The sequence below is a fragment of the Spea bombifrons genome, chromosome 8, assembly GCF_027358695.1.
Source record: "Spea bombifrons isolate aSpeBom1 chromosome 8, aSpeBom1.2.pri, whole genome shotgun sequence".
Classification (NCBI taxonomy): Eukaryota; Metazoa; Chordata; class Amphibia; order Anura; family Pelobatidae; genus Spea; species Spea bombifrons.
This window is the reverse complement of record NC_071094.1, coordinates 6,374,616-6,396,661: the sequence shown is the minus strand read 5'-3', so window position 1 is coordinate 6,396,661 and position 22,046 is coordinate 6,374,616. Positions and strand designations below refer to the sequence as shown.

The 22,046-nt window shown below is 44.8% G+C and overlaps 1 protein-coding gene across 1 annotated transcript; it reads left to right on the top strand.

Moving 5' to 3' along the window:
* The first annotated feature begins 9,228 nt into the window (after nucleotides 1–9,228).
* IER5L (immediate early response 5 like) lies at nucleotides 9,229–10,887 on the top strand. Its single transcript, XM_053473638.1, has one exon. The coding sequence runs from the start codon at nucleotides 9,344–9,346 to the stop codon at nucleotides 10,256–10,258; it is 915 nt and encodes a 304-aa protein (XP_053329613.1). The 5' UTR covers nucleotides 9,229–9,343; the 3' UTR covers nucleotides 10,259–10,887.
* Nucleotides 10,888–22,046: the final 11,159 nt, after the last annotated feature.

Sequence of the window (22,046 nt, the reverse complement as noted above, 5' to 3'; positions counted from 1 at the left end):
CTGTTTTACCCTCATGCCTGGAAAAATAGATTTTGGCCAATAATAACTATGAATAGTAAAATTGAGCAATTAATTACAAGGAATTACACTGCTTTCACTTATATTTTAAACATGCCTCCTGCAGATCGGTTAAATCCGCTTTAATGCCAATGCAAATTGATCAGAGTCTGAACTTGTTAGTAAGACCGAGTATCTCTGTGCAAAATTGTCAAAATATAGAGATTAGAGTGTCTGACGTGTTAGATAGGGGGCACCTCTGGAGTTTACATGGCTATGGCAGATTTTTCAGTTGTTTTGCTGGGATTATTCATAGGCCTGCCAGAGTTCCCGGACGTTTGCTTTTGTTGAGAGATTATTTAATTCAAGAATGTTTTCTTTTCTTCTTGTTTCATCAAACAGTTGAAAGCCGTATCACAAAAAGACGGTGAGAAAAAGGCGAAAAGCCAGTGAATCTTAGAAGGAGGAGGAGGCTTCCATTCCCGACCCACGCAGGTGACAGCGGAAGTGCCATTACCACCCAGTGATTTTAAGAAGGCATCTCAGGTACATTACTTCTGACCTGGTAAATTTGGATAGGTCATAGAAAGACCAGGAGTGGTTTCACATTCTGCCCATATTACCTGGCTTTGTTGTGATGTCATGCTCCTCTGATGTAACATACTTGTCACACCCACACCTTTCTTTCCCCAAATGTGTTGTAACACCTGTCAAGACTTTCCTAACTATCTCAGGAGTAATGGCTGGTATGTAGTTTTTGCACTTAAAATAGAGCTGTCACCTATGAGAATCTTAACCATTAGTAAAAAAAAAAAAAAAACAGCTGTCTCTATGTTGTGTTAACATTTTGTTTAAAATATAAATTGTTTCTATGATATTTTATATACATTTTCAAAGGCCTGCTAAAGACCTCTTTATAACAAGGTATTGAAAAAGCACACAGACCAAAGATCTATAGAATAACTGATGTGTGATGAGAATTTGTATGTTCTACACAGATATCTGTTATTAAAATATCTTAAAAATAGACATTATATTGATTAATTTAAAGGTCTCATAGGCCACATTTCCTTTCTGAATACATTTTGCAGTCACCTAAATACTTTCCTTACCTCTATGTTCTCCGGGGTCAAGAAATGTTTGTATTCGAATGTTTCCTACATGCATGTATTTTAACTAAAGTTTTTCTTATATTGGAGCACAGTCCATGAGACGAACATTGGGGTATTTTACGGGGCAAATGGGACCTGCTATTATGCGTTTGACTCTTCTATATTTAGATAATAATACCTGGCTCGTAGGAACAGCTTGGAGACACGGCATTGCCCCAGGAGAAAAGCAGTCAATGATTTGATTATGAATATAATTTAAAGCTATAATACATAAATTCCCCTTTTTATGGCATATAACCTAGTCATGCGAATGATCCATAAACCTGTGTTTAAAGGGCTAGTAGAGGTGTGTTTGAGCAGCAGTCGAATGCCCACCCTGCCCCACTCCCATCTGCCAACCTTTTCTCGAACAGGAGGGGCTCATCCATGGTGGTCTAGTGGTGAGGGAATATGAGATCTGTTCCATTGAGGGTAGGAATCTCTCTGGCACTGCTAGCTCACACGACAAGAGCATGAAAAAGCTCAAATTACGCAATATCCCCAAGCTGTACATCAGCTGTGCGAAAGAGATCAGTGCTGGAGGAAAGCTAGATCTTATTGACCCTTGTGACTCATCAGAGAAGAAGAGGATAGGACAACATACACCACTGAGAAGGTATGTGAGCCCCTGTGTCAACCTTCCAAGGCAATCACCTGATAGACCGTATGAACACACATCTTTAGAAATGCCCTACCACTAATAATCTCACGCAATATTGGTATGAAATTGTCTTCAGGGTTTCTTCAAGTTGTGACAGATAAATGGACACTGTGTGTGAGATGATTATAAGGTTATCTCAATACAATCTGTCTAGGTCCATGTCTGTTTTACTGTCTAATACCATGGGCACGCTTAGGATTCACAACCTGGACAGCCACACACAGGATCCCATAAAGGGAATCCTAACCCTAGCTACAATTAAAAAAAAAGGCTTTGCTAGCTAGTCCTTATTAAAAAACCTGGAAATATTCATCTTAAGTATTTACAGAGGTCAGAACTAAGTCTCAGCTATATTTAACAGGGACCCTCTACATTTAAATACAGTCGCGTCATGGTTGAGATGGTCTTACCAATGGTTCCTTGGTCTTGAAGGTCATCCATTGTCTCCTGTTACTCCGTTACCTTTATGGCCGTGTCCAATGCTAGTCTAGAGGATAAACTGGCACTGTGGCCAGGGTTCCAGGTAAACTTTAGGTAGAATTGCTGCCAAATGTGGCTGGGACTGTGAGTCATGTGCAGTAGGTATCTGGGTTTTTAGTTGAGATTTATATTCTATAGTATGTATCAAAATCAGATATTTTTTGGTTGGGAACGTAGCAAAAACAGCTACATTTCAGTGAGCAGTTAGTTCTCAACCATTTGAAACACTAACAACCTAAAGGTTCTGTTTCCTTCACCATAATATTTCCTTAATGTGTATTTATTTGTCTTAGTACATGAAGATCTGTGCTCATATATGTTCTTCATATCAAACTGCATGTATGCATTTGTAATATTCATGTATTCATACGTGGGAGTCACTCAATCCGGAGCAGTCAAGGGGTCTTAGCTCGGGGTTTGACGTGTCTGCCTTAATGGAACTCTTGAGAATAATCAGTTGTAGTGATTGCAACCCCGCTGCATGTCTTTCGTGAGTGATCCCTAGAAAATGCTTGCATACAGGAGCCCTACAAAATTTCACATTTCACCTTAATTTAATCTCCGCACCTACGAGTTTCCTTCATCTAATAAATTGCTGTAACCCTGCTCTCTTTGCGATGGAGAATCTTTGAGTGGAAACAAGTTGAAGGGACACTACAGCCATCATATGCACTTAAATGCATACGATCGCTGAGAGGTCTCATTACATTTTCATGGTGTTCCGCAGAATCCCCCCAATACGCATTTGCTCTTTTCCCTACCTCCCTGCTGTTTTCCGTGCAGACGTGTTCAGCTGCACGCTTCTCCTGCCGTGTGAAATACCTACCACCACTCTCCAGGTCCAGTGCTGAACATCGCGGGGGGTGTAATGAGACCCCCCATGTCCTTCTGTAGAAAGCGTTTCCATTGATTTAAACGGGAGCACTTTCCTGCCCCGATAAGATGCTTTAAGCAGCCTATCAGTGCCGAGAACTATTGAACCACAGCGAAGGATGATAGCTGCAGCTCTGAATCTGCAGCTTCTCCCTAAGATAAGCTCTTATTCTGTGTTATTTTTTAATACTTTATTATTTATTGCTGTGGCAGTCTGGGACATTATATACTGTCTCTTTAAGGTGAGATGGACAAATTGTTAAATGCCTCATGGATTCTTTTTTACAAGGTGGGAATTTCAGTTTAGATTCGCTTAAAAGGAGACTTAGTACAATATGTATTGTTTAGCTATCGGCACCTATTGTTCCTTATGCAAACTGCAGCGTGTGGTTTTCTAAGGAATCCTTTCTCCGCACCCGTCTTCACACCTCAGGGGCGATACTAGCCATGTGCTTTGTATATAAAAATAGGTGTAGACTTGTAACGTGTTAGCCATAGAAAGAGAGAAAGCACAGTTCCATTATACCGATGTATAATGGTTTGCAAGCTTTCAAGACTAGGTCTAAGTCTAGGTCTTCTTCAGGCATATTATATAAAAAAACCGATTTGAGTGCAAAGCTTCCATGAGCACATTGAGTGGGATCTTGTTGAAAGAACAATTGAAATGTGCTGTTCCACCTCGAAAAAACATCTGTTGCCCTCTATAGTATGTTAAGCAAATACACCTTAGCAGATCATATAGACACACCACTGAAACGTTTACGAAGTTTCAATAGCCTATCAGAGCCTGCTTTTGTGCCATAAGGCAAGATTTGTGAATTAAATAATAGTTCCCAAAATTCTGTCTAAAAAGGGTTTCGGATATTAAACAGCACTGGGAGCCATATTTATGTCTAATGTTGAATTTAGTTACAAATGTGTTAGATTCAGGAGAGTAGGTGGAACAGCAGCTTTACTTTAAACCAGTGCTCTGTAATATAACCTTTTGGGCTTACAATCGGTCTCAGACTAATGGCTCCCCTCGGCACAAATGTATGACAAATATATATATTTTGGAGCAAGGGTTCCCAATAGGCATTTCTGTCGCTTCCCCACCAGTATCTTCCGAGACAGCCGAAAACATAAAAAGTGGAAATATACATTCAAATCATAATATGAATAAAATACATCAATAATCACGAATAATACTTTTTGTTTGTAGTAGCTCTAAAAATCACAGAAAACAATATTTTTGTTGTGTTTTTTATTATTATTAATATTATTATTTATTTATATTTATCTTTGTTAATTTGCAGGGTTTTTTTAGTATTTCGTCAGCTGATCTGCATCACTGGAAATCCTTGTTTAAAAGAAGAATTATACTTTTTAATATGATTTTTGCAGTTTTCGATGTGTAATTGTAACATTGGCAAGATGAGACTTTAGGGAGCAGCCATCTGCCTTTTTAAGCAGACCTCCCATGAGGCAGCCTTCGTGATAACAGAGAATGTAAAGTGATGTAAAAAGTGGTAACGCTTGGTCTCTGTTTAAAAGTAAAATTACGCAAAAAAGAATAACGGATTTGTTTCCGACTTGAGATACTAAAGAGCTACCTTAAAGGTACAGGTATAATGCCCCAGGTGGCCGCAAAGTATTTCAAGAATCATTCAAATAAAAAAAAAGGCACCTTTCCTAGGGAGAAGCTGCAGCTTCCCTCCTCATCCGTGGTCGGACAAAGCAGCTAATCAGTGCTCCTATTGGGGGGGCGCAAAAGGGCAAATGCGTATGGGCTGATTCTGCAGCTTCCCCATGCATTTGCAATGTGGGGGTATGTAAATTTAAAGTGACCCCTCAGCTATCATTTGCATTAAAGTGCATAGATGGCTGGATTTCCCTGCTTTGAAATATATCATCAACTATAATACAGCCAATCAGAGCATCTGAAAAGATGCGTGAATGTGCCGAGTACCCCTGCTTGAAAAGAGTAAGAAGCTAAAGCAGATCTGTCGCGTCTCCCAAGTCCTACGTTTTACACTTCTAATCACGCAATAAACTCATGTAACTGGATTTACAGATTAAAATACGCAAAGCACGATAAAGACCAAATCCATGTATACACCACGGGGAAAGGGATCTCAAAGAGACCCCCCCATCCATCATGCACTTTAATGCATATGACAGCTGTATGGTCCCTTTAACTTTTAGAGTGGTCCCCATTGCAACCGCATGTTATGATTCTGCAGAAGCCCCTCATATGAAGTTGCCCCCACCAGCTATTTGACTTGGAGGAGATGTATTCCTCCGAACGCATCAACTGCCACGTTTTATACTCATCGAACGCTGGCTCAGCGACGGTTGGGGGGAGGGGGTCTGCGGAGAACCATGGAGGGGTAAGTGATTTCATTTAAAGAATTTACAAAGTGCCTCAATAAACATTCTTTGTCAATGAGGCGGCTCCCAAGAACCTTACCTGTTATCTGGTTGTGGGGTATCCCAAATGATATCTAAAATGGCATTATATATATATATGAATTTTGACTAATAACCAAAATGGTTCTACGCATTGAAATGAATTATTCTTGTCTGAAAGACGCCTTTAGAAAGAGGTCCATTGGCAGCATGGGGTGTAGATAGCGTGCTTTAACTGTAAAAAGAACAACCCCAAAAAAGGTTGGGAAGATGAATACTGGGGAGATAAGAGTGACAAACACCAGGTGAGATAGATCCAAAATGTAACAGAAGCTCAGGAATGGTAACAGGACTGGAGAATTATTAGGGGACTGTGTCTCCTCACCATCACTGGTACCCACACCCATTAACCCTGTGTATGCACTGCAGGTGCAGAGCACTAAGCATCATATGCATAGCCTCGGGTCCCCCACGTCATCAGCATGCCCTGTCATTGAACAGGATGATTTCAGCTCTCCCCCGACACAAAGCACCCATCTGGCCCGTGTAGAGTTAATCAGACAGCTCTGTTGTTCTTTGGATACTTTGTATCGTCATACAGTATACTGGCGGTCTGCAGCATTTCAGCTCATTGAAGACCCCACTATAGCTTGGCAGTGATCGCCCTGATAGCATCGCCCTATCTACCACCTCCATAGACTAACGGTGCTTGTTCTGGTCCATAAGAGAATGATCGGTCGATTCACACCAGGGCAATGCATTGATTAACCCCCGAGCTGCCACGAGGATTTTAGTAGGTTCTGTCCATTGGGAATAGTGTATCAACAAAGAAAACAGAGACACCAGAAAGAAAGCCTTCTGTGGACTGTGACTCCCATTATGCTCAGCTAAGCAATCCAAGCATTCTGGGGTGCACTGGGTGCAGATTACAGCCAGTTAAGTAAATGAACAGTATTTAGTAACTGGGGTTCTCTGCAGTCTGTAGAAGGGAATTGAAGGTTCTAAATAATCACATTACCATGGATGTCAATTCTATAGTAGCAATGAATGGGTTAAAAGGCGCCTAGCCGGGCATGAAACAAAACAAGGGGTACCCCATTAACCCCCATGCGTGGCATATGATATATACACCCTGTTGACCCATTCATCAAATATTAGGAATAAACTGCAGTCCGGGAAACGCATCTTGTAAGAAGCAAAGGGTGAACTGGTTGGAGTGATGGCAGATTAATACCCCTGGGTGGGTGTTTTGCCCCAGGGTGGCAGGTACCCGGTGCCATAACGTCTGCCTGCAGGTCAGAGGACGTTTATGCTCCCGGCAGAAACTTTTTGCCGTATTCGGGTTGTGAAGGTGACCGGGGGAGGGGCCCAGACCTGACACTAGGGGGAGATGTGGGAGGAGCTGTCAACAGAACCTGGGGGTCCCTGGGAGGGGGTACGGGGCACTGATCAGCAGACTGGCACACTTAGAGTTAACTGATCTATTGAAGGGATAATGGCAAGATAAAGGGATGGAGGGAGTGCAGCCAGTCGGAGCAGAGATATCTGTGTATATCATACAGTGTGTGTGAGAGATAGATAGATAGATAGATAGATAGATAGATAGATAGATAGATAGATAGATAGATAGATAGATAGATAGATAGATAGATAGATAGATAGATAGATAGATAGATAGGTAGATAGATAGATAGATAGATAGATAGATAGATAGATAGATAGATAGATAGATAGATGGATAGATAGATAGATAGATAGATAGATAGATAGATAGATAGATAGATAGATAGATAGATAATAGATAGATAGATAGATAGATAGATAGATAGATAGATAGATAGATAATAGATAGATAGATAGATGGATGGATAGATAGATAATAGATAGATAATAGATAGATAGATAGATGGATGGATAGATAGATAGATAATAGATAGATAATAGATAGATAGATAGATGGATGGATAGATAGATGGATGGATAGATAGATAGATAGATAGATAGATATACAGATAGGTAATAGACAGAAAAATAAATAATCGATGGGTAGATAGATAATAGTTATTAGATAATCTATATTTAGATAGATTGACAACAGATAGAAAAATATAGATAGATGGATACATTTAGATACAGATAGATCGATAGATAGACATGTAAACTGATATGTATGCAATGTATGGAGTATACCATCATGTAAACATGTACACATGCTATATAAAGTGCTTTGTGTGTATACATGGGTAAAGGGTAAATGAGATCACATGCTGTGTGTTTATTCCATGTTTTTATTAATTTGGACCCCAACAAACAGAGAGACGTCCTCAATCAGTGTGCAGTAAAGGATGTGATATGAATGCTATAGGTTGGGTAGGTGGTGTAGTTATTTAGATCCTGTTATACACATGGGGTAGTTTGATTTTGTTCTAGGTATGATAAACTTATGTTGATGGTGCTGTGTAGGTTGGGCAGATGAGGAATTGGTGAGGTAGGCAGGGGCAGTCATAGTGCCAGGCGGGTCAGGCAGTTGCCCGGGGTTTGTGGACTGGGGGGCACTGACAGTCATCCTAGAAACAACCCCTAATATAGAAAACCCAATGTAAAAGCCTCCATAACTTGCAGATGGCATGCACAAGTGATCTTTGCCTACAATGGAGTGTACTGGCGTGGGACTCCAAAGGGGCTTCTTGTCTGGGGCACTATTTCATGTACCATAGAGGTAGGTAGCTAATGTAGTTGAATCTATAGGTGAGGCTATGATCACCCCATTGTCGGGCAATGCCAGTATTCTTTTACGTGGGAAAATCCACCATAATGTACATGTTTTATACAGCACTAAAGCTGCAGTCCCACTTAGACAAACCATTAACTGCACTTTCCAGTATGTTAATCAACCACCCCATGGCAGATCTGCCATTTATTCTTTCCTGTGAAGTTTTAATCTTATAAAGAGCAAGACAGAAACTTTTAAGAAGTTTTTTTCTGTTTCTATGGCAACAACCTATCAGTGCCTGCTTCTAAGTGATTAAATAAGCCATATTTTTGGGAAGGGTATATAAATTGAAAAGCGCTGGAAATCACATAAAACTGAAGATATTAACATCAATATAGGCTTCATTTTAATTAGCAATATAACACGGGTGGTATATTTAAAGCCACAGTGTTTCTTTTTATAGGGGTGAAATGTACATTTCTGGTAAAATAAAAAGGGTCTCAAATTAAATACAAATAGAATTTTTTTCTAATAATCTTTTTATCGTTTTGCATTAATACCCCGATTAACAACCCCATTAATACTCCGATGTATTAAACTTTCCCTTCTTTCTAGTGTAATTTTGGAAGGATCCATAAACTATATTGTGCTGTCTTACAATAAACTCCTTCCTTAAAGTCCCCTGCACACTTTTGCCCCTATGTGCCCCATGCCCACTTGCCCCTCTGTAGCCCCTCTCTTCCCAGGTTTGTCTTATTCCCGGCAGCAAAGATCACTTTGGTATTTGAATAGCACAAAGGAACCGCCTTCCTCCCATTGGCTGAAAGGTCTTCGGAGGGGCGGGCGGCAGCTGTCTATCATTGCCAACACCGGCATCGGATAGGCTGCGCCGAGTTATGGGCGGGCATAGAACTGGAGTACTTATAAGGCAGTTGGCTCGAGAAGCTAAGCGCAAGCAGTTTGTGAGTCAGCTCGAGAAGGCTGGCGGAGAGGCCGTACCGAGCTGCGCGAAGCGGGCGAGCTTCCCTGTGATTGAGTGAGAGCTCCCGGGAACCCGAGGCTGCTGGAGGCCGGTACAGCATGGAGTGCGCCCTGGACGCGCAGAGCCTGATCAGCCTGTCCCTGAGGAAGATCCACAGCTCCCGCACCCAGCGAGGGGGCATCAAGCTGCATAAGAACCTGCTGGTGTCCTACGTGCTGCGCAACGCCCGGCAACTGTACCTGAGCGAGCGCTACGCCGAGCTGTACCGCCGGCAGCCCTTCCCGCAGCAGCCCATGGACTGCGTCTCGGCCATGGAGGAGATCCCGGAGCTCAGCCCCCTGCAGATACCGGAGGAAGGCGAGGACGAAATGCACCATCAGCTGCCCAGAATCCAGAGCGGAGCCGACTTACTGGAGCCCGTCTGCTCCCCAGCCCTGCTCGTCCACCCGCAGGAGCCCCTGGAGCTGCCCCCCTGCGCGCACACCCCGCACCCGGCCAAGGACTCCTCCGCTGCCGGCTTCTACCCCAGGAGCTGCTGCTCGGTAGAGCCGGGAGCCGGGCTGAGCCACTGCACTCAGACCACCGTGCTGGACCTGGACACTCACGTGGTGACCACGGTAGAGAACGGCTACCTGCACCAGGACTGCTGCGCCTCTCAGTGCCTGTGCCAGGGCGCACAGTGCCCGGCTGCTCCCAACCAGCTCCCCGCTGCCCCCAAGCGCAGATACCCCCAGGTGGGGTACACTTACGCTGGGCAGGGGGAGGAGGAGGACTTGGAGCCCCACTTTGTGCCCTGTAAGAGGGGCAGGTATGAAGACTTTTGCCCACAGATGGGACCCCCTGAGCACAGTGACTCTTCCAACATCTCCAACCTGATCTCCATCTTCGGCTCTGGCTTCTCGGGGCTGATGAGCAGGCAAGCCGAGTCAGAGCAGACTCTAAACGGACACTTATGTGGCAAGCAGGCGCTGGCCAGCCTGGGAGCCTGGACTAGGGCAATAGTGGCTTTCTAGCGCTAAGGGGGCAGTTTCTGGGGTGGGCAAATGTCAGTGGACAGTGTGGGGGTTACTGCAAGGTGGGAGGTGGGGTGGTGTCTGGAGATGGACACTGAATTCAGGACTTGAAAAATAATCAAAAAAGGTTTTATAAAAAAAACTGTACAGAATTCTACAGATCCTGGACTTTATTTTTGAAATGAAAGAAAGCACCTATTTAACTGAGTTTTTTTAAATTTTAATTTCTAAAGGCAAATCTGTCACACAAGGCAAAGGCTGATGAGACTTAGGGGTAGGAGGCAAATTCCATGGGTGGGCTACTTTTGTATGTGGGGTATCTTCTCTGTGCCATTGTGGTGGCTGGGGGTTGGAAGATCTGGAGACCCACCTCAATCCCATCCTTACCTTCTGGGGGAGAAGGTGATGTGACCATCTCCAGTGAGGTGGGGGTAACTAAGTTGGTGGGGCTTTAACCTATTACCTGCTGGATGGACTCCAGCATAGTGGGTTAAATCCAAGAACACATGGATCATACCCCTTGTATGCCTCAATCTTCTCCAGCCTTCAGACATTCTTGAAGGTATCTACTGGTGGAGGCTGAGCATAGCAAAGAGGGGTTTTAATACAGACAAGCCCCTAAAAGTATAATGTACCTTTTTTTTTTAAATACCCCTTCTCTGGTTAACCTTTGTCCTTTTGTGTGTGAATGGAGGGATTTCAAGGCGAAGGCAGGAAAAATGACATTTTAACTTTATTTTGTTCTTTGGAAATGTTTGTGTTGTGAATTCTGTTCAAGTAGATGCAAGCCACAAATGGGGGGTCTTAAGTCTCCATTAGATGCCCTGGGGCAGTACAGAATACACACAACCAGCCCCTCAAAACACAACCTACTTGGCTGGTTATAGCAGTTGTGAAAACACTACTTTTTAAAGGCTCTTGTCTTTTTTTTATATAAGAAAGTTCATTTGTTGTAGTTTCAGCCTTCAACTGAATTCATGGAACCAGCATTGTTTGGTCTTGTGATACAATTGTCCATGTATTTTAATTTTTATTTGGCATTTAAAAACCTTTTGTTGTAAAAAGGTGGTTTCTTTGAAAACCTTCCATGCCAACCTCCACCGTACAAGCACTATGTGTATTAAATACATTGCCAAACATTTTTCTATATATTTTTTTTTAATTCATGTAATTTTGTGTAAATTGAACTGTATATCACCGGGTAAACTGTTCAAATTTATTTGTTTAAATTTATAATCTTAATAAAAATGAAAACTTTATTCAGAAGCTCCTGGACTGATCACTTGTGTTATGAACTAAAACAATATATATATAATCAAGAAATTAAACCCTTGGTGTTGGGAAAAAATATGAATATTTAATATTTTATGGACACCATAAGTTAACAAGATATCCAGAAGAAAATCCTGGATGGGCTTTTCATTCATCCTATGAAAAGGTTGATCAGGGTCCTTTAAATATTGCAACATTTTAAGGAAATAAAAAGGAAGAATGATCAACATTTTAAAGTCTTCTGCAGCAATCTAATTAGACACATGGGTTAGCTAGGGGTAGGTTGTGTTTGTATACAAAGCTCTGATCCCCAGGACGGGGCAATTATAATTGACACATCCCCACCCCTCTTTTCCTCTTCTGTCCTTAGAATAAACTTTTATATATTTTTTTATTTAATTTTTGGGTCTGTTATCACTGCTGTGTGCCACTTGGTGGTGTATTTTTTTTTTTTAAACCAATTGAATGAAGGTAATATAAGCCTATCTGACCAGCCTATAGGATGACCTCAGAATCAGAGAATTTAGAAATCCCATAGAAAGGCTGGAGTCTATTCTGTATATTCAGAGCCTATTGCAATAACTACCCCTTTATGCCCTTGCACACCCCAAAACAGATGTGTAAATGCATTTTCATAAGAAAAAATCAACACCCCCCCATATTTCGATGACTATTTGATTTTAAGAATCTGAAAGATGGAATTCTTCAACTTTTGGAAGGAACATAAACCACATCACTGGTACTTATGTTTATTATTATTATTATTATAAAAGGCAGTTTAGTTGCAACAATCCTATACTGCAGAAGATTTTATATTTTTTAAAGAAGGAGAGGGCTTTATGGAATCAGAGGCAGTAAAATATTTAGTTCCCTCAGTAGATCTGTGGATAGCTGTTGAAGTTTTAGTCTTCCAAATGCAATTTGGTTGTGTTTTTGCGAAAATATAGAGAAAAAATGGGTATAAAGCTGAGCGTGTGAGCCTCTGTGGCTGCCTGTAAGCAGTTGCCGGAGCTCCTCCTAGCGGCAGCGTGTGGGAATTGCAGCCTGCGCTTTCTTAAAGGTGTGATTCTCTTACCAATATTTCCAAATCTTTGCAGAAAACAGATTATCAGCAGCAGTTCTTGTCCCTTGACACACCGTGGCGGGATTGCTGTGATTTTTCAAACTTCTTCAAAGCTTCAGAGCTCAACTTAGTTCACTTGCTTACATTGTAAAGTGGAGCTGGTGCAAGCAATTCCCAAACTAATGCAAATTTTGTCAAAATAATAAAAAAAATACAAAAAAGGTCTAGAAAACAAATGTCATTGCAAGAACTAACCTAGTATTAAGACTCTTACAACCCAAATAAATGTGGGATTTTTTTTTTCTTTTTGCTTATTTGTTTTACCATAGATCAGCCTGGTTCAATGCCCCCAAAAATAATTACTACTTGAAATCGTTATTTGCGTTAATTCCCATCCACTATTATATTTGAATTTAAAGCAGGGAATTCTGTGTAATATTAATCAAGGACACTCAATATCCTTTACATGCAATTGTCTACACAAATTTATTATAATAATAACCTATTGCCAGCTTGTTAGCCGCTCTGCAAATTCATTTCATGCTTCCGGTAAGAATGGTTTTTGGTCTGTACGGTATATAATGAAGCTGGTGCCATATTGCATTTACAGCATAAAGAGGGGGCATATATTTCTCGGTGTAAGCCTGTGAGCCGGACCCTCTTTACCAAATGTATCGGTTCGTCTTAGACCAGGCATGTCCAAAGTCCGGCCCGCGGGCCAATTGCGGCCCGCGTTCCGGACTGATACGGCCCCCAAGTGAGCCACGGGACTTGGCGTCATCAGCCGGCGCAGGGAGAAGGAAAGCGCGAGATTTGGGCTTTCCTTCTCCCTGCGCCGGCACACAGCCCTCAGTAGCGTACCGAGTGGGGGGCGGTCCGCACCGGGTGCCGCTCATCAGAGGGGTGGCAACTTGCCGGCACCCCTCCAGAGACGGACAGTAATGTCCGCCGCTGGAGGAGCAGGCTCGCAAGGGAGCGGTATCGGAGGTCTTTAACAGACCACCGGCTCCCTTGAGTGATTTTAAGCCGGTTCAAGGATCTCCCTTGAACCCGGCTTAAAATCACTCAAGGGAGCCGGAGGTCTGTTAAAGACCTCCGATACCGCTCCCTTGCGATCCGCGCGGCAACAGCTGTTGTGCGCCGGGGTTTGTTGTCAGATCCCGGCGCACAACACTGAAGCCGCGCCCACCGCTGTCCGTGCCCTCTGAACCCCGTGCCCTCAGAAGAAGACAGAAGAACTGAAGAAGAAGAGGAGCGAAGAGCAGGAAAAGGAGCTGTAACAGAAAAGAGGAAAGGTAAGAAAGCATACAGTGAGAGTGGATTGGTGTATGTGTGTGGATTGGTGTATGTGTGTGGATTGGTATGTGTGTGGATTGGTGTATGTGTGTGGATTGGTGTATGTGTGTGGATTAGTATATGTGTGTGGATTAGTATATGTGTGTGGATTAGTATATGTGTGGATTGGTGTATGTGTGTGGATTGGTATGTGTGTGGATTGGTATATGTGTGGATTGGTATGTGTGTGGATTGGTATGTGTGTGGATTGGTGTATGTGTGTGGATTAGTATATGTGTGGATTGGTATGTGTGTGTGGATTGGTATGTGTGTGTGGATTGGTGTATGTGTGTGGATTGGTATGCGTGTGGATTGGTATGCGTGTGGATTGGTAAGTGTGTGAGAGTGATGGGTGTTATGCTGTACCATTTCCAATGTATTTTTCATTATATAATTATGCTCTAAAGTACATCATAACTCCCATCACTCTATACTGTTCCATACAGTGGCAGAGCTGGGAGACAGAGGCCTTGCACCCCCACCGCAGGACTCCTGAAAGGTAAGTGAACTTCAAAGAGGGAGAGGGTAGATAGTTAGGAGGGGTAGATAGGGCAGAAGGAAGCGAGAAGGGGTAGATAGGGCAGAAGGGAGCGAGAAGGGGTAGATAGGCCAATCATACTCCTATCATGCCAAGTCTGCGAGTGCCTCCTGGAATCTGGGTATGCCTGGGCATGATAGGAATGTGATTGCTGTTAACAATTATATATATATATTGTTATTTAATTGTTTTGTCCTATTTTGGTGTGTTACTTACTTTAAATAAGTGTTAGATTTTTTTTATGGTGTGTGTGTGGGGGGGTCATATTCAGTTTCGGCCAGGTAGTTTTGAAGTGTGTGTGTGGGGGGGGTGCCACATACAGGATCCGCCCCGGGTGCCAAATACTCTAGGTACGCCCCTGCCCTCCCCTACACAATTTCTTCATCAGATGCCCTTGTGGCTGTGTGTGCCGGCGCAGGGAGAAGGAAAGCCCAAATCTTGCGATCTCGGACGTCGCTAGATTTGGGCTTTCCTTCTCCCTGCGCCGGCACACACAGCCACAAGGGCATCTGATGAAGAAATTTGTAGGCAGTGGCGGAACTACCGGGGTCGCGACTGCGACCGGGCCCTGGAGTTCTGCCAGTCAGTGGGGCCCAAGGGGTGCCGAGCGGTTGCTGAAAACGACCGCTCGGCACCTCTTGGGCCCCCCTGACTGACAGAAATCCAGGACTCCTCTGCTCGCCGCTGCCGCCTGCCTCTGCGCTGCCCAGAGTGCCGTGTTGGAAGTGTGAGGTGTTTGTCTCGGGTGCCGGCGCTTCACGATGAGCGCTGGCATATGACGGCACTCAGCAGTGAAGCGCCGGCACCCGAGACAAACGCCTCACGCTCCCAACACAGGAGTTGACGGTAAGTGACCTACAAAGGGGAGTAGGGAGGGAGTGGGTAGATCGTGAGAAGGGGGGGTAGGGAGGGAGGGAGAGGGTAGATCGTGAGAAGGGGGTAGGGAGGGAGAGGGTAGATCGTTAGAAGGGGGTAGGGAGGGAGAGGGTAGATCGTGAGAAGGGTAGGGAGGGAGAGGGGAAATTGTGAGAAGGGGGGTAGGGAGGAATAGGGGAGATTGTGAGAAGGAGGGGTAGGGAGGAAGAGGGGAGATTGTGAGAAGGAGGGGTAGGGAGGAAGAGGGGAGATTGTGAGAAGGAGGGGTAGGGAGGAAGAGGGGAGATTGTGAGAAGGGGGTAGGGAGGGAGAGGGGAGATTGTGAGAAGGGGGGTAGGGAGGGAGAGGGGAGATTGTGAGAAGGGGGGGTAGGGAGGGAGAGGGGAGATTGTGAGAAGGGGGGTAGGGAGGGGAGATAGTGAGAAAGGGATAGATGTGGTATGCCGTTTTCAATAAACTTTGCATAAAATAGTTAATTTGCATTTAATTTTAATGGTTCAGAAAATGTCAGGCAAAATGGTCGGCCCTCGCACATGTTCACTTCATCAAATCTGGCACTCTTCGAAAAAAGTTTGGACATGCCTGTCTTAGACCATCTCGGACCCTTTGCATGTAGGGACTGTAGGAAGCGCTGCGGAAATTGCTGGCGCTATAGAAATAAAAGGTAATTATATAAGGGCCGGTAGAAAGATATATGGAATATACAGCATAGCAGAGCCCAGAGCTGTATAGATCAGCAGCCCCTCTTCAGCCGGCTAGGAAGAGACAGCTGCATACAGGGCATAGACATTGTTCTGCGAGAGACCAGATAGCTTGAAAGCTGTATGCTAATAAGAGAAAACCTCGGAGACAGAAGGGGTGTGAGGAACAGAATACAGAAATTAGAGCAGAGGCTTCATCAGGAGATCCAGGGCTCTCTCCCATTTTAGGGATGATAGGGATTGGTGTCAGAATAGTGAGAGAGAGAATCAGGAATGAAGACAAAGCTCATGGGTTTTAATGAGAGTTTGTAAGGCTTACCGAGAGTGAGATTGGTGAGGGGTAATTATGAGAGAGAATTGGACGTGTAAGAGAATATGAAAAGTAGAGACAGCAAGGGAAAGGGAGGGAGCCTAAGAGAGACAGACAGGAGGGTGAGACCTAGAGAGAGGGTGAAGAGACAAAGAGAGAGGGGGAAGGCTGCCCAGGAATGGGAAGAGAATAACTTGTCATAGTCAAGGCATGAGCAGTTGGTAAGAAAAAAGAGGAGAGAGACAGCCTTAGAAGAGAAAGGATACAAGGGACAGACTTAGAGAGAGAAGAGAGAGGTACAAGACATGGGATTTAAACATGGTGAGAGGTAGATGCGAGGAACGAAAGAGAAAGGGGAGAGACAGAAGGAGAGGTAATGAGACACAAGAGACACACAAGGAAAGAGGAAGAGAGAGAGAAAACCAATAGAGTGCAATGATTAGAGCGAGCTAGGAGAGAGCAGTCTGTTAGAGAAATAGATTATATGGTGAGAATGAGAGGCCAGAAAGAGACATCAATGTGCAGAGGCAGTAAAAGAGAACAGAATGAGTAAGGTAGGAGGACAGAGAGCAGAGAGAAGAGTGAGAGAGAGAGGCAGGCAGAGACAAGAGAGTCAGGAATGAGAGCGCTGGGAAACAGTAAGGGAAATAAAAGAGAAAAGAGGGGGGGGCAGAAAGAGAAACAAGTGAGAGATGAGAGCAAAGCCAAAAGAGAAAGATATGAGAAATAAACAGGAGAGTGAAGAGGGGAAGACCAGAGAGACAGAGAGCAAGAGAGAAAGAAAAAAGATAGAAAAAGGCGAGAGAGAGAGAGAGAGAGGAGAAAGATGGAAGGAAGAAACAGAGAGTAAGGATTGAGAGACGGGGGGCAGGAGAAAGAGAAAAGGCAACAAAAGTGAAAGAAACAAGAGAGACAGAGAAAGATGGGAGAAAGAAACAGGAGAGTGAGGGAGGACATGCCAGAGAGAGAGAAGAAAGAGACGAGAGAGAGAGAGGAAAGAGACGAGAGAGAGAGAGAGAGAGAGAGAGGAAAGAGACGAGAGAGAGAGAGAGAGAGAGAGAGAGGAAAGAGACGAGAGAGAGAGAGAGAGAGAGAGAGAGAGAGGAAAGAGACGAGAGAGAGAGAGAGAGAGAGGAAAGAGACGAGAGAGAGAGAGAGAGAGAGAGGAAAGAGATGGGAGAAAGAATCAGGGAAGTGGGGAGGGAAAGACGAGAATAGAGTAAAATAGACAAGCGAGAGATGCGAGAAAGAAACTGTGGGGATTAGAGAGGGGAGAGAGAAAAACAAGATAGAGAAGAGGAATGAAAATGAGACACAGGACAAGAGGAGAGGGCAGAAAGAGACAGCAGGCTCAGTACAGAGAGAGGCTCGGGTGGGGGATGTGAGTAGGGCAGGACGGTAGCGCTCGGCGGAGAGACATTTACTGAAATGTTTTCCCTTGAACTGGTTTGTCTGGCTTGGCAGCTCCAAGGAGCAGAGTGTAAGGAGTGGCAGCGCAGGCACACAGGTCTCATTAACCCGTGGGACACACAACATACAACATATGGGTACACAACATGCAACACACGCTAATGCTTATAGTGTACAATGCACACGGTTATACAACATACAGCACACACTGATGCACATGATACCACGCACACGCATGCACACGCAGACACACACTATTGTGTACTGACACAGAACACACATACAGCTCTCCCTGCTTTCAGAATACACCATGAACACACTTCTCTGGCCCTGTCAAGCTACACAACATGCCATACAACACAGCAAGCTCACAACACACCGCACACATTCTAACCACCCCAATAGGGCCCACGGAATGGAGCCCACCGTGCACCCCCTGCACACACCACACAGACACACAACATCATATATATATATATTACACACGCTTACACCAATACACATAGTATACATACACTGCAAGCCCTCAGAAAAACGACATAATATATAATACACGCTCCGCATATCACACTGTATACCATATACACAAACACACACACACACACACTAAAGTCATTGTATACTGTACTCACACAACACACATCTCCAATAACGCAACATACTCATATGTTCACACAATCTGCACAGCATACAAAACAGATACACACCCTGCACACAACAACACAAGGACACACAGCGTGTTCTACACAATCTGCAGTCACACATCTCACACATATTAATACAACGTATTAACAACGTACACATTAAGCCGATACACTTGCAACCCTCCCTACAATATTGCATTTAACACACATTTACAGCCACACTACAACACACACCGCAACACACACCACTGAAGCCACATACACTGTACAGCCACACAATATACCACACATACTCTGCACATATGACAACATACACCTAACACATGTTCACTTATTTGTGAGTAGAGTCATTGCCTCTCGCAGATCCCTGATCATTTGCACTCCTACACAATGCTACAGACACAACAACACCCCAACCAGACAAACACACAGCGCTCAATCCAACAACAGACACACACACAATGCACACGCTCGGCACACACCAACCCCCAGGACACACAGCCCATGTCCCCGAGATACGCGGCTACGGCCAATGCTGGCCCTTTAAAGGAGAGCCGAACATGGAAGCGAAGCGGCCTTATCTGCATATTCATAAGACCCTGATAAATTAATCATGATGCGAGCAGCGAGGCTGCAGAGAGAACCCGCCACGCGCAGATCCGACTAACATGCGCAGGATCCTGGCTAACATGCCACGCGCAGATCCGGCTAACATGCCACACAGGATCCCGGCTAACATGCCACGTGCAGATCCGGCTAACATGCGCAGGATCCCGGCTAACATGCGCAGGATCCTGGCTAACATGCCACACAGGATCCCGGCTAACATGCCACGCGCAGATCCGGCTAACATGCGCAGTATCCCGGCTAACATACACAGGATCCCGGGCTAACATGCCACACAGGATCCCGGCTAACATGCCACACAGGATCCCGGCTAACATGTCACAGAGGATCCCGGCTAACATGCCACGCGCAGATCCGGCTAACATGCGCAGGATCCCGGCTAACGTGCCATGCGCAGAATGCCGGCTAAACAACTGGGCTTGTCTGTTGATTCAGGTCTGTAACTCGTAATCCATTGAGTGCCACAATATCTCTAACACAGCAGTAGCGAGTGTAACACAGAGTATTGTTAACTCGTCCGATGTTCTAAAGGGTTAATTCCGGATTGCTGAACATGAGAAAAAGAGCAGCCCCGGGTTCTGTGCGATGATAAAACCTCAAGAAACCTTACAAAAAATGTTTAGAAATAAGCCAGAATGGCGGATATCGGTGACACGCGGCAACCATTTATGGAGCATTTTAAAGCCATGCTACAAGCGGGGGTATAGTGTGTAGCTTTCTGCGTGGTATGTATGGTAACGATGCACGGGATAAGCATATATTGTCCTGAATCCGAGTAAGACAGCCTCCCAGCAGAAGCGGTAGAGGGTAATACAGTGAAGGCATTAAACATGCATGGGATAGACATACGGCTCCTGAATCTAAGACGAGACCAACGACTGATTAAGGTTATGAGTCTTTACAGCAGGGATAGCGGGCCGAATGGGGGCCGATCTGCCGGCAGATTCTGTTCTAAGGTGAGAACGTAACACCTTGTAGGCTGGTTAATGGTAAACCATGTCTCAGTGCCGGCTGTCCAAATACAACACGAGGTCAGTTGGCTAATGCCAAATATCAGTATCTGAGTCGTGGAGATAGCGCCAGCCCGAGCGCAACCAGAGTCCAAGAGGAAAACCGGACCTCACGACATACATTTCGTTCCTGGGTCTCGTGAGCGGCAAGCGGTCAGTATCTCAAAAAGATACCGAGGGAGCCGTCCGCGTGACGATGACCCTTTGGGAGACACCTTCAAACCTCACCGAAAGCATAGTCCAGATGTCTCGAGGGGCACCAAGCGGACCTCATTGTCTATGCCAATGGAGATAGACGCGAGGAAGCCAACAGTACGGATATCCAGGAGCTCAACCCCCAAAATAAAGACTCAACACGAGTCCCCGCGGCAGCCGGTCGGAGGACGTGCGCGTGAAACCGCCACGATGAGGAACACGTTTACGGCGGCTACACTCGGGTGGGAGATCAGCAGAGACGCAGATGACTTTTCTGATGCCTTTCATCGAGCCTCCGACGCGCACAATGTCCTTGCGTGTCTCCGGCTGCTCTCTCTAATCACCGGCGCTGGCAGAGAGGAGAGTCCGGACTCCCTGCCAATTCACATCATGCCTCGACTTACAGCACCTATACATGGATTAACCCTTTGTAAAACGTATCATTCCTAGATTAAGAATGTAACTGGAATCCCCACCACCCCGTAGATATCTATGACCCCCTGCGGCTTGCTCTATACAGCGACCATCAGTAGTGATATTCACTAAAGTGCTTCACAGATTTTGGTGGAATTTTTCAGCTTGTTACCCAAACCAGGGTAACATCAGTCACTGGTCTCCCGTTAGATTCAGGAGCCGTATGTCTATCCCATGCATGTTTGCATCCCCTTACTGTATTAACCTCTTCTGCTGGGAGGCTGTTTAACGTATCTACCACCCTCTCAGTTGGTAACACCTCCTTACATTACATCTAAGCCTTAGTAGGGTGTCGTTCAATAAGGATCTTGCTTTGAAGAGCCAGGAAAGCGAAATGCAAATTCTCTAAAATCTGTATTGGTAGGCAAGGTTAAGTAAGGTTGCCATATCTGCAGATTTTTTCCATCCACATTGCCGTGTGAGAGATCTCGCTGTCGGGGACAGGAATGTACGGTGGGTTGTGAAACCTCGATACCCCTAAGAATCCGTCGACAACATTCACGGACGATCAGAGCGCTAACTTCATGCTGACGTCTCATTCTGTCCGGAACGCGGCCCCCCTGCCGTTACCAAATGGTTTGTCTAAGAACCCCTTCTAATGACATCACAAGAAGTGACAGCTGTGCGGCGGGGAGACGAGGAGCGCAGAACACTGGGGGGGGGGATCTCGTGGCCGCCTCTAGGAAGGCTTGTGCCGGCCAATTCTGTAAATATATATATCAGAGATGAATTAGATATGCTCGTTTTGCCACCATTAGCCCCGGATCTTAGAAAATAACAACAGTCCCAAACCTTCAAAAAGAAATATTTCAGAGACAGATTAAAAAATCTGGAATATTAGAAGTTCTAACTAGAGAAGATCATTTCTGGGTTTGACCCCGATTCTCAGGCGTTTTGCCCCAATCTCAGGGTCACACAGTCTGGAGCCGACCCCTTCCTATTCCACCCCGCTGGGATCATTTATAAGACTCCCAGCTGGTGCTTTTGCTGCCAGTATGTTATGGTTGATATCCCTGCTTGAATGCAGGTGACTCAATTAAGTGCATCTGACAAGTCAAGGTTTCCACGAGGGCCGGTATTAGAGCCGTTTGGGTAACACTTTTTGAAGGGATATTAAAGGGTCGGCTCATTTAGAAAGAAGACTCGACAACCCAGTAAAGGCTTCCCGACCGACGATGTCTGACATCCCGATGGGTGCCGAGGAGCTCTCTTGAAACTCTAGCTGGGCTTCAGTGACGAAGACAATGATTGCAGCCCTTGCCAGGTTGTCCATAATAAGCGCTGGTTTATCAGCATAGAGTCATTCACTAAAGCTTTAATATCTAGAACTTCC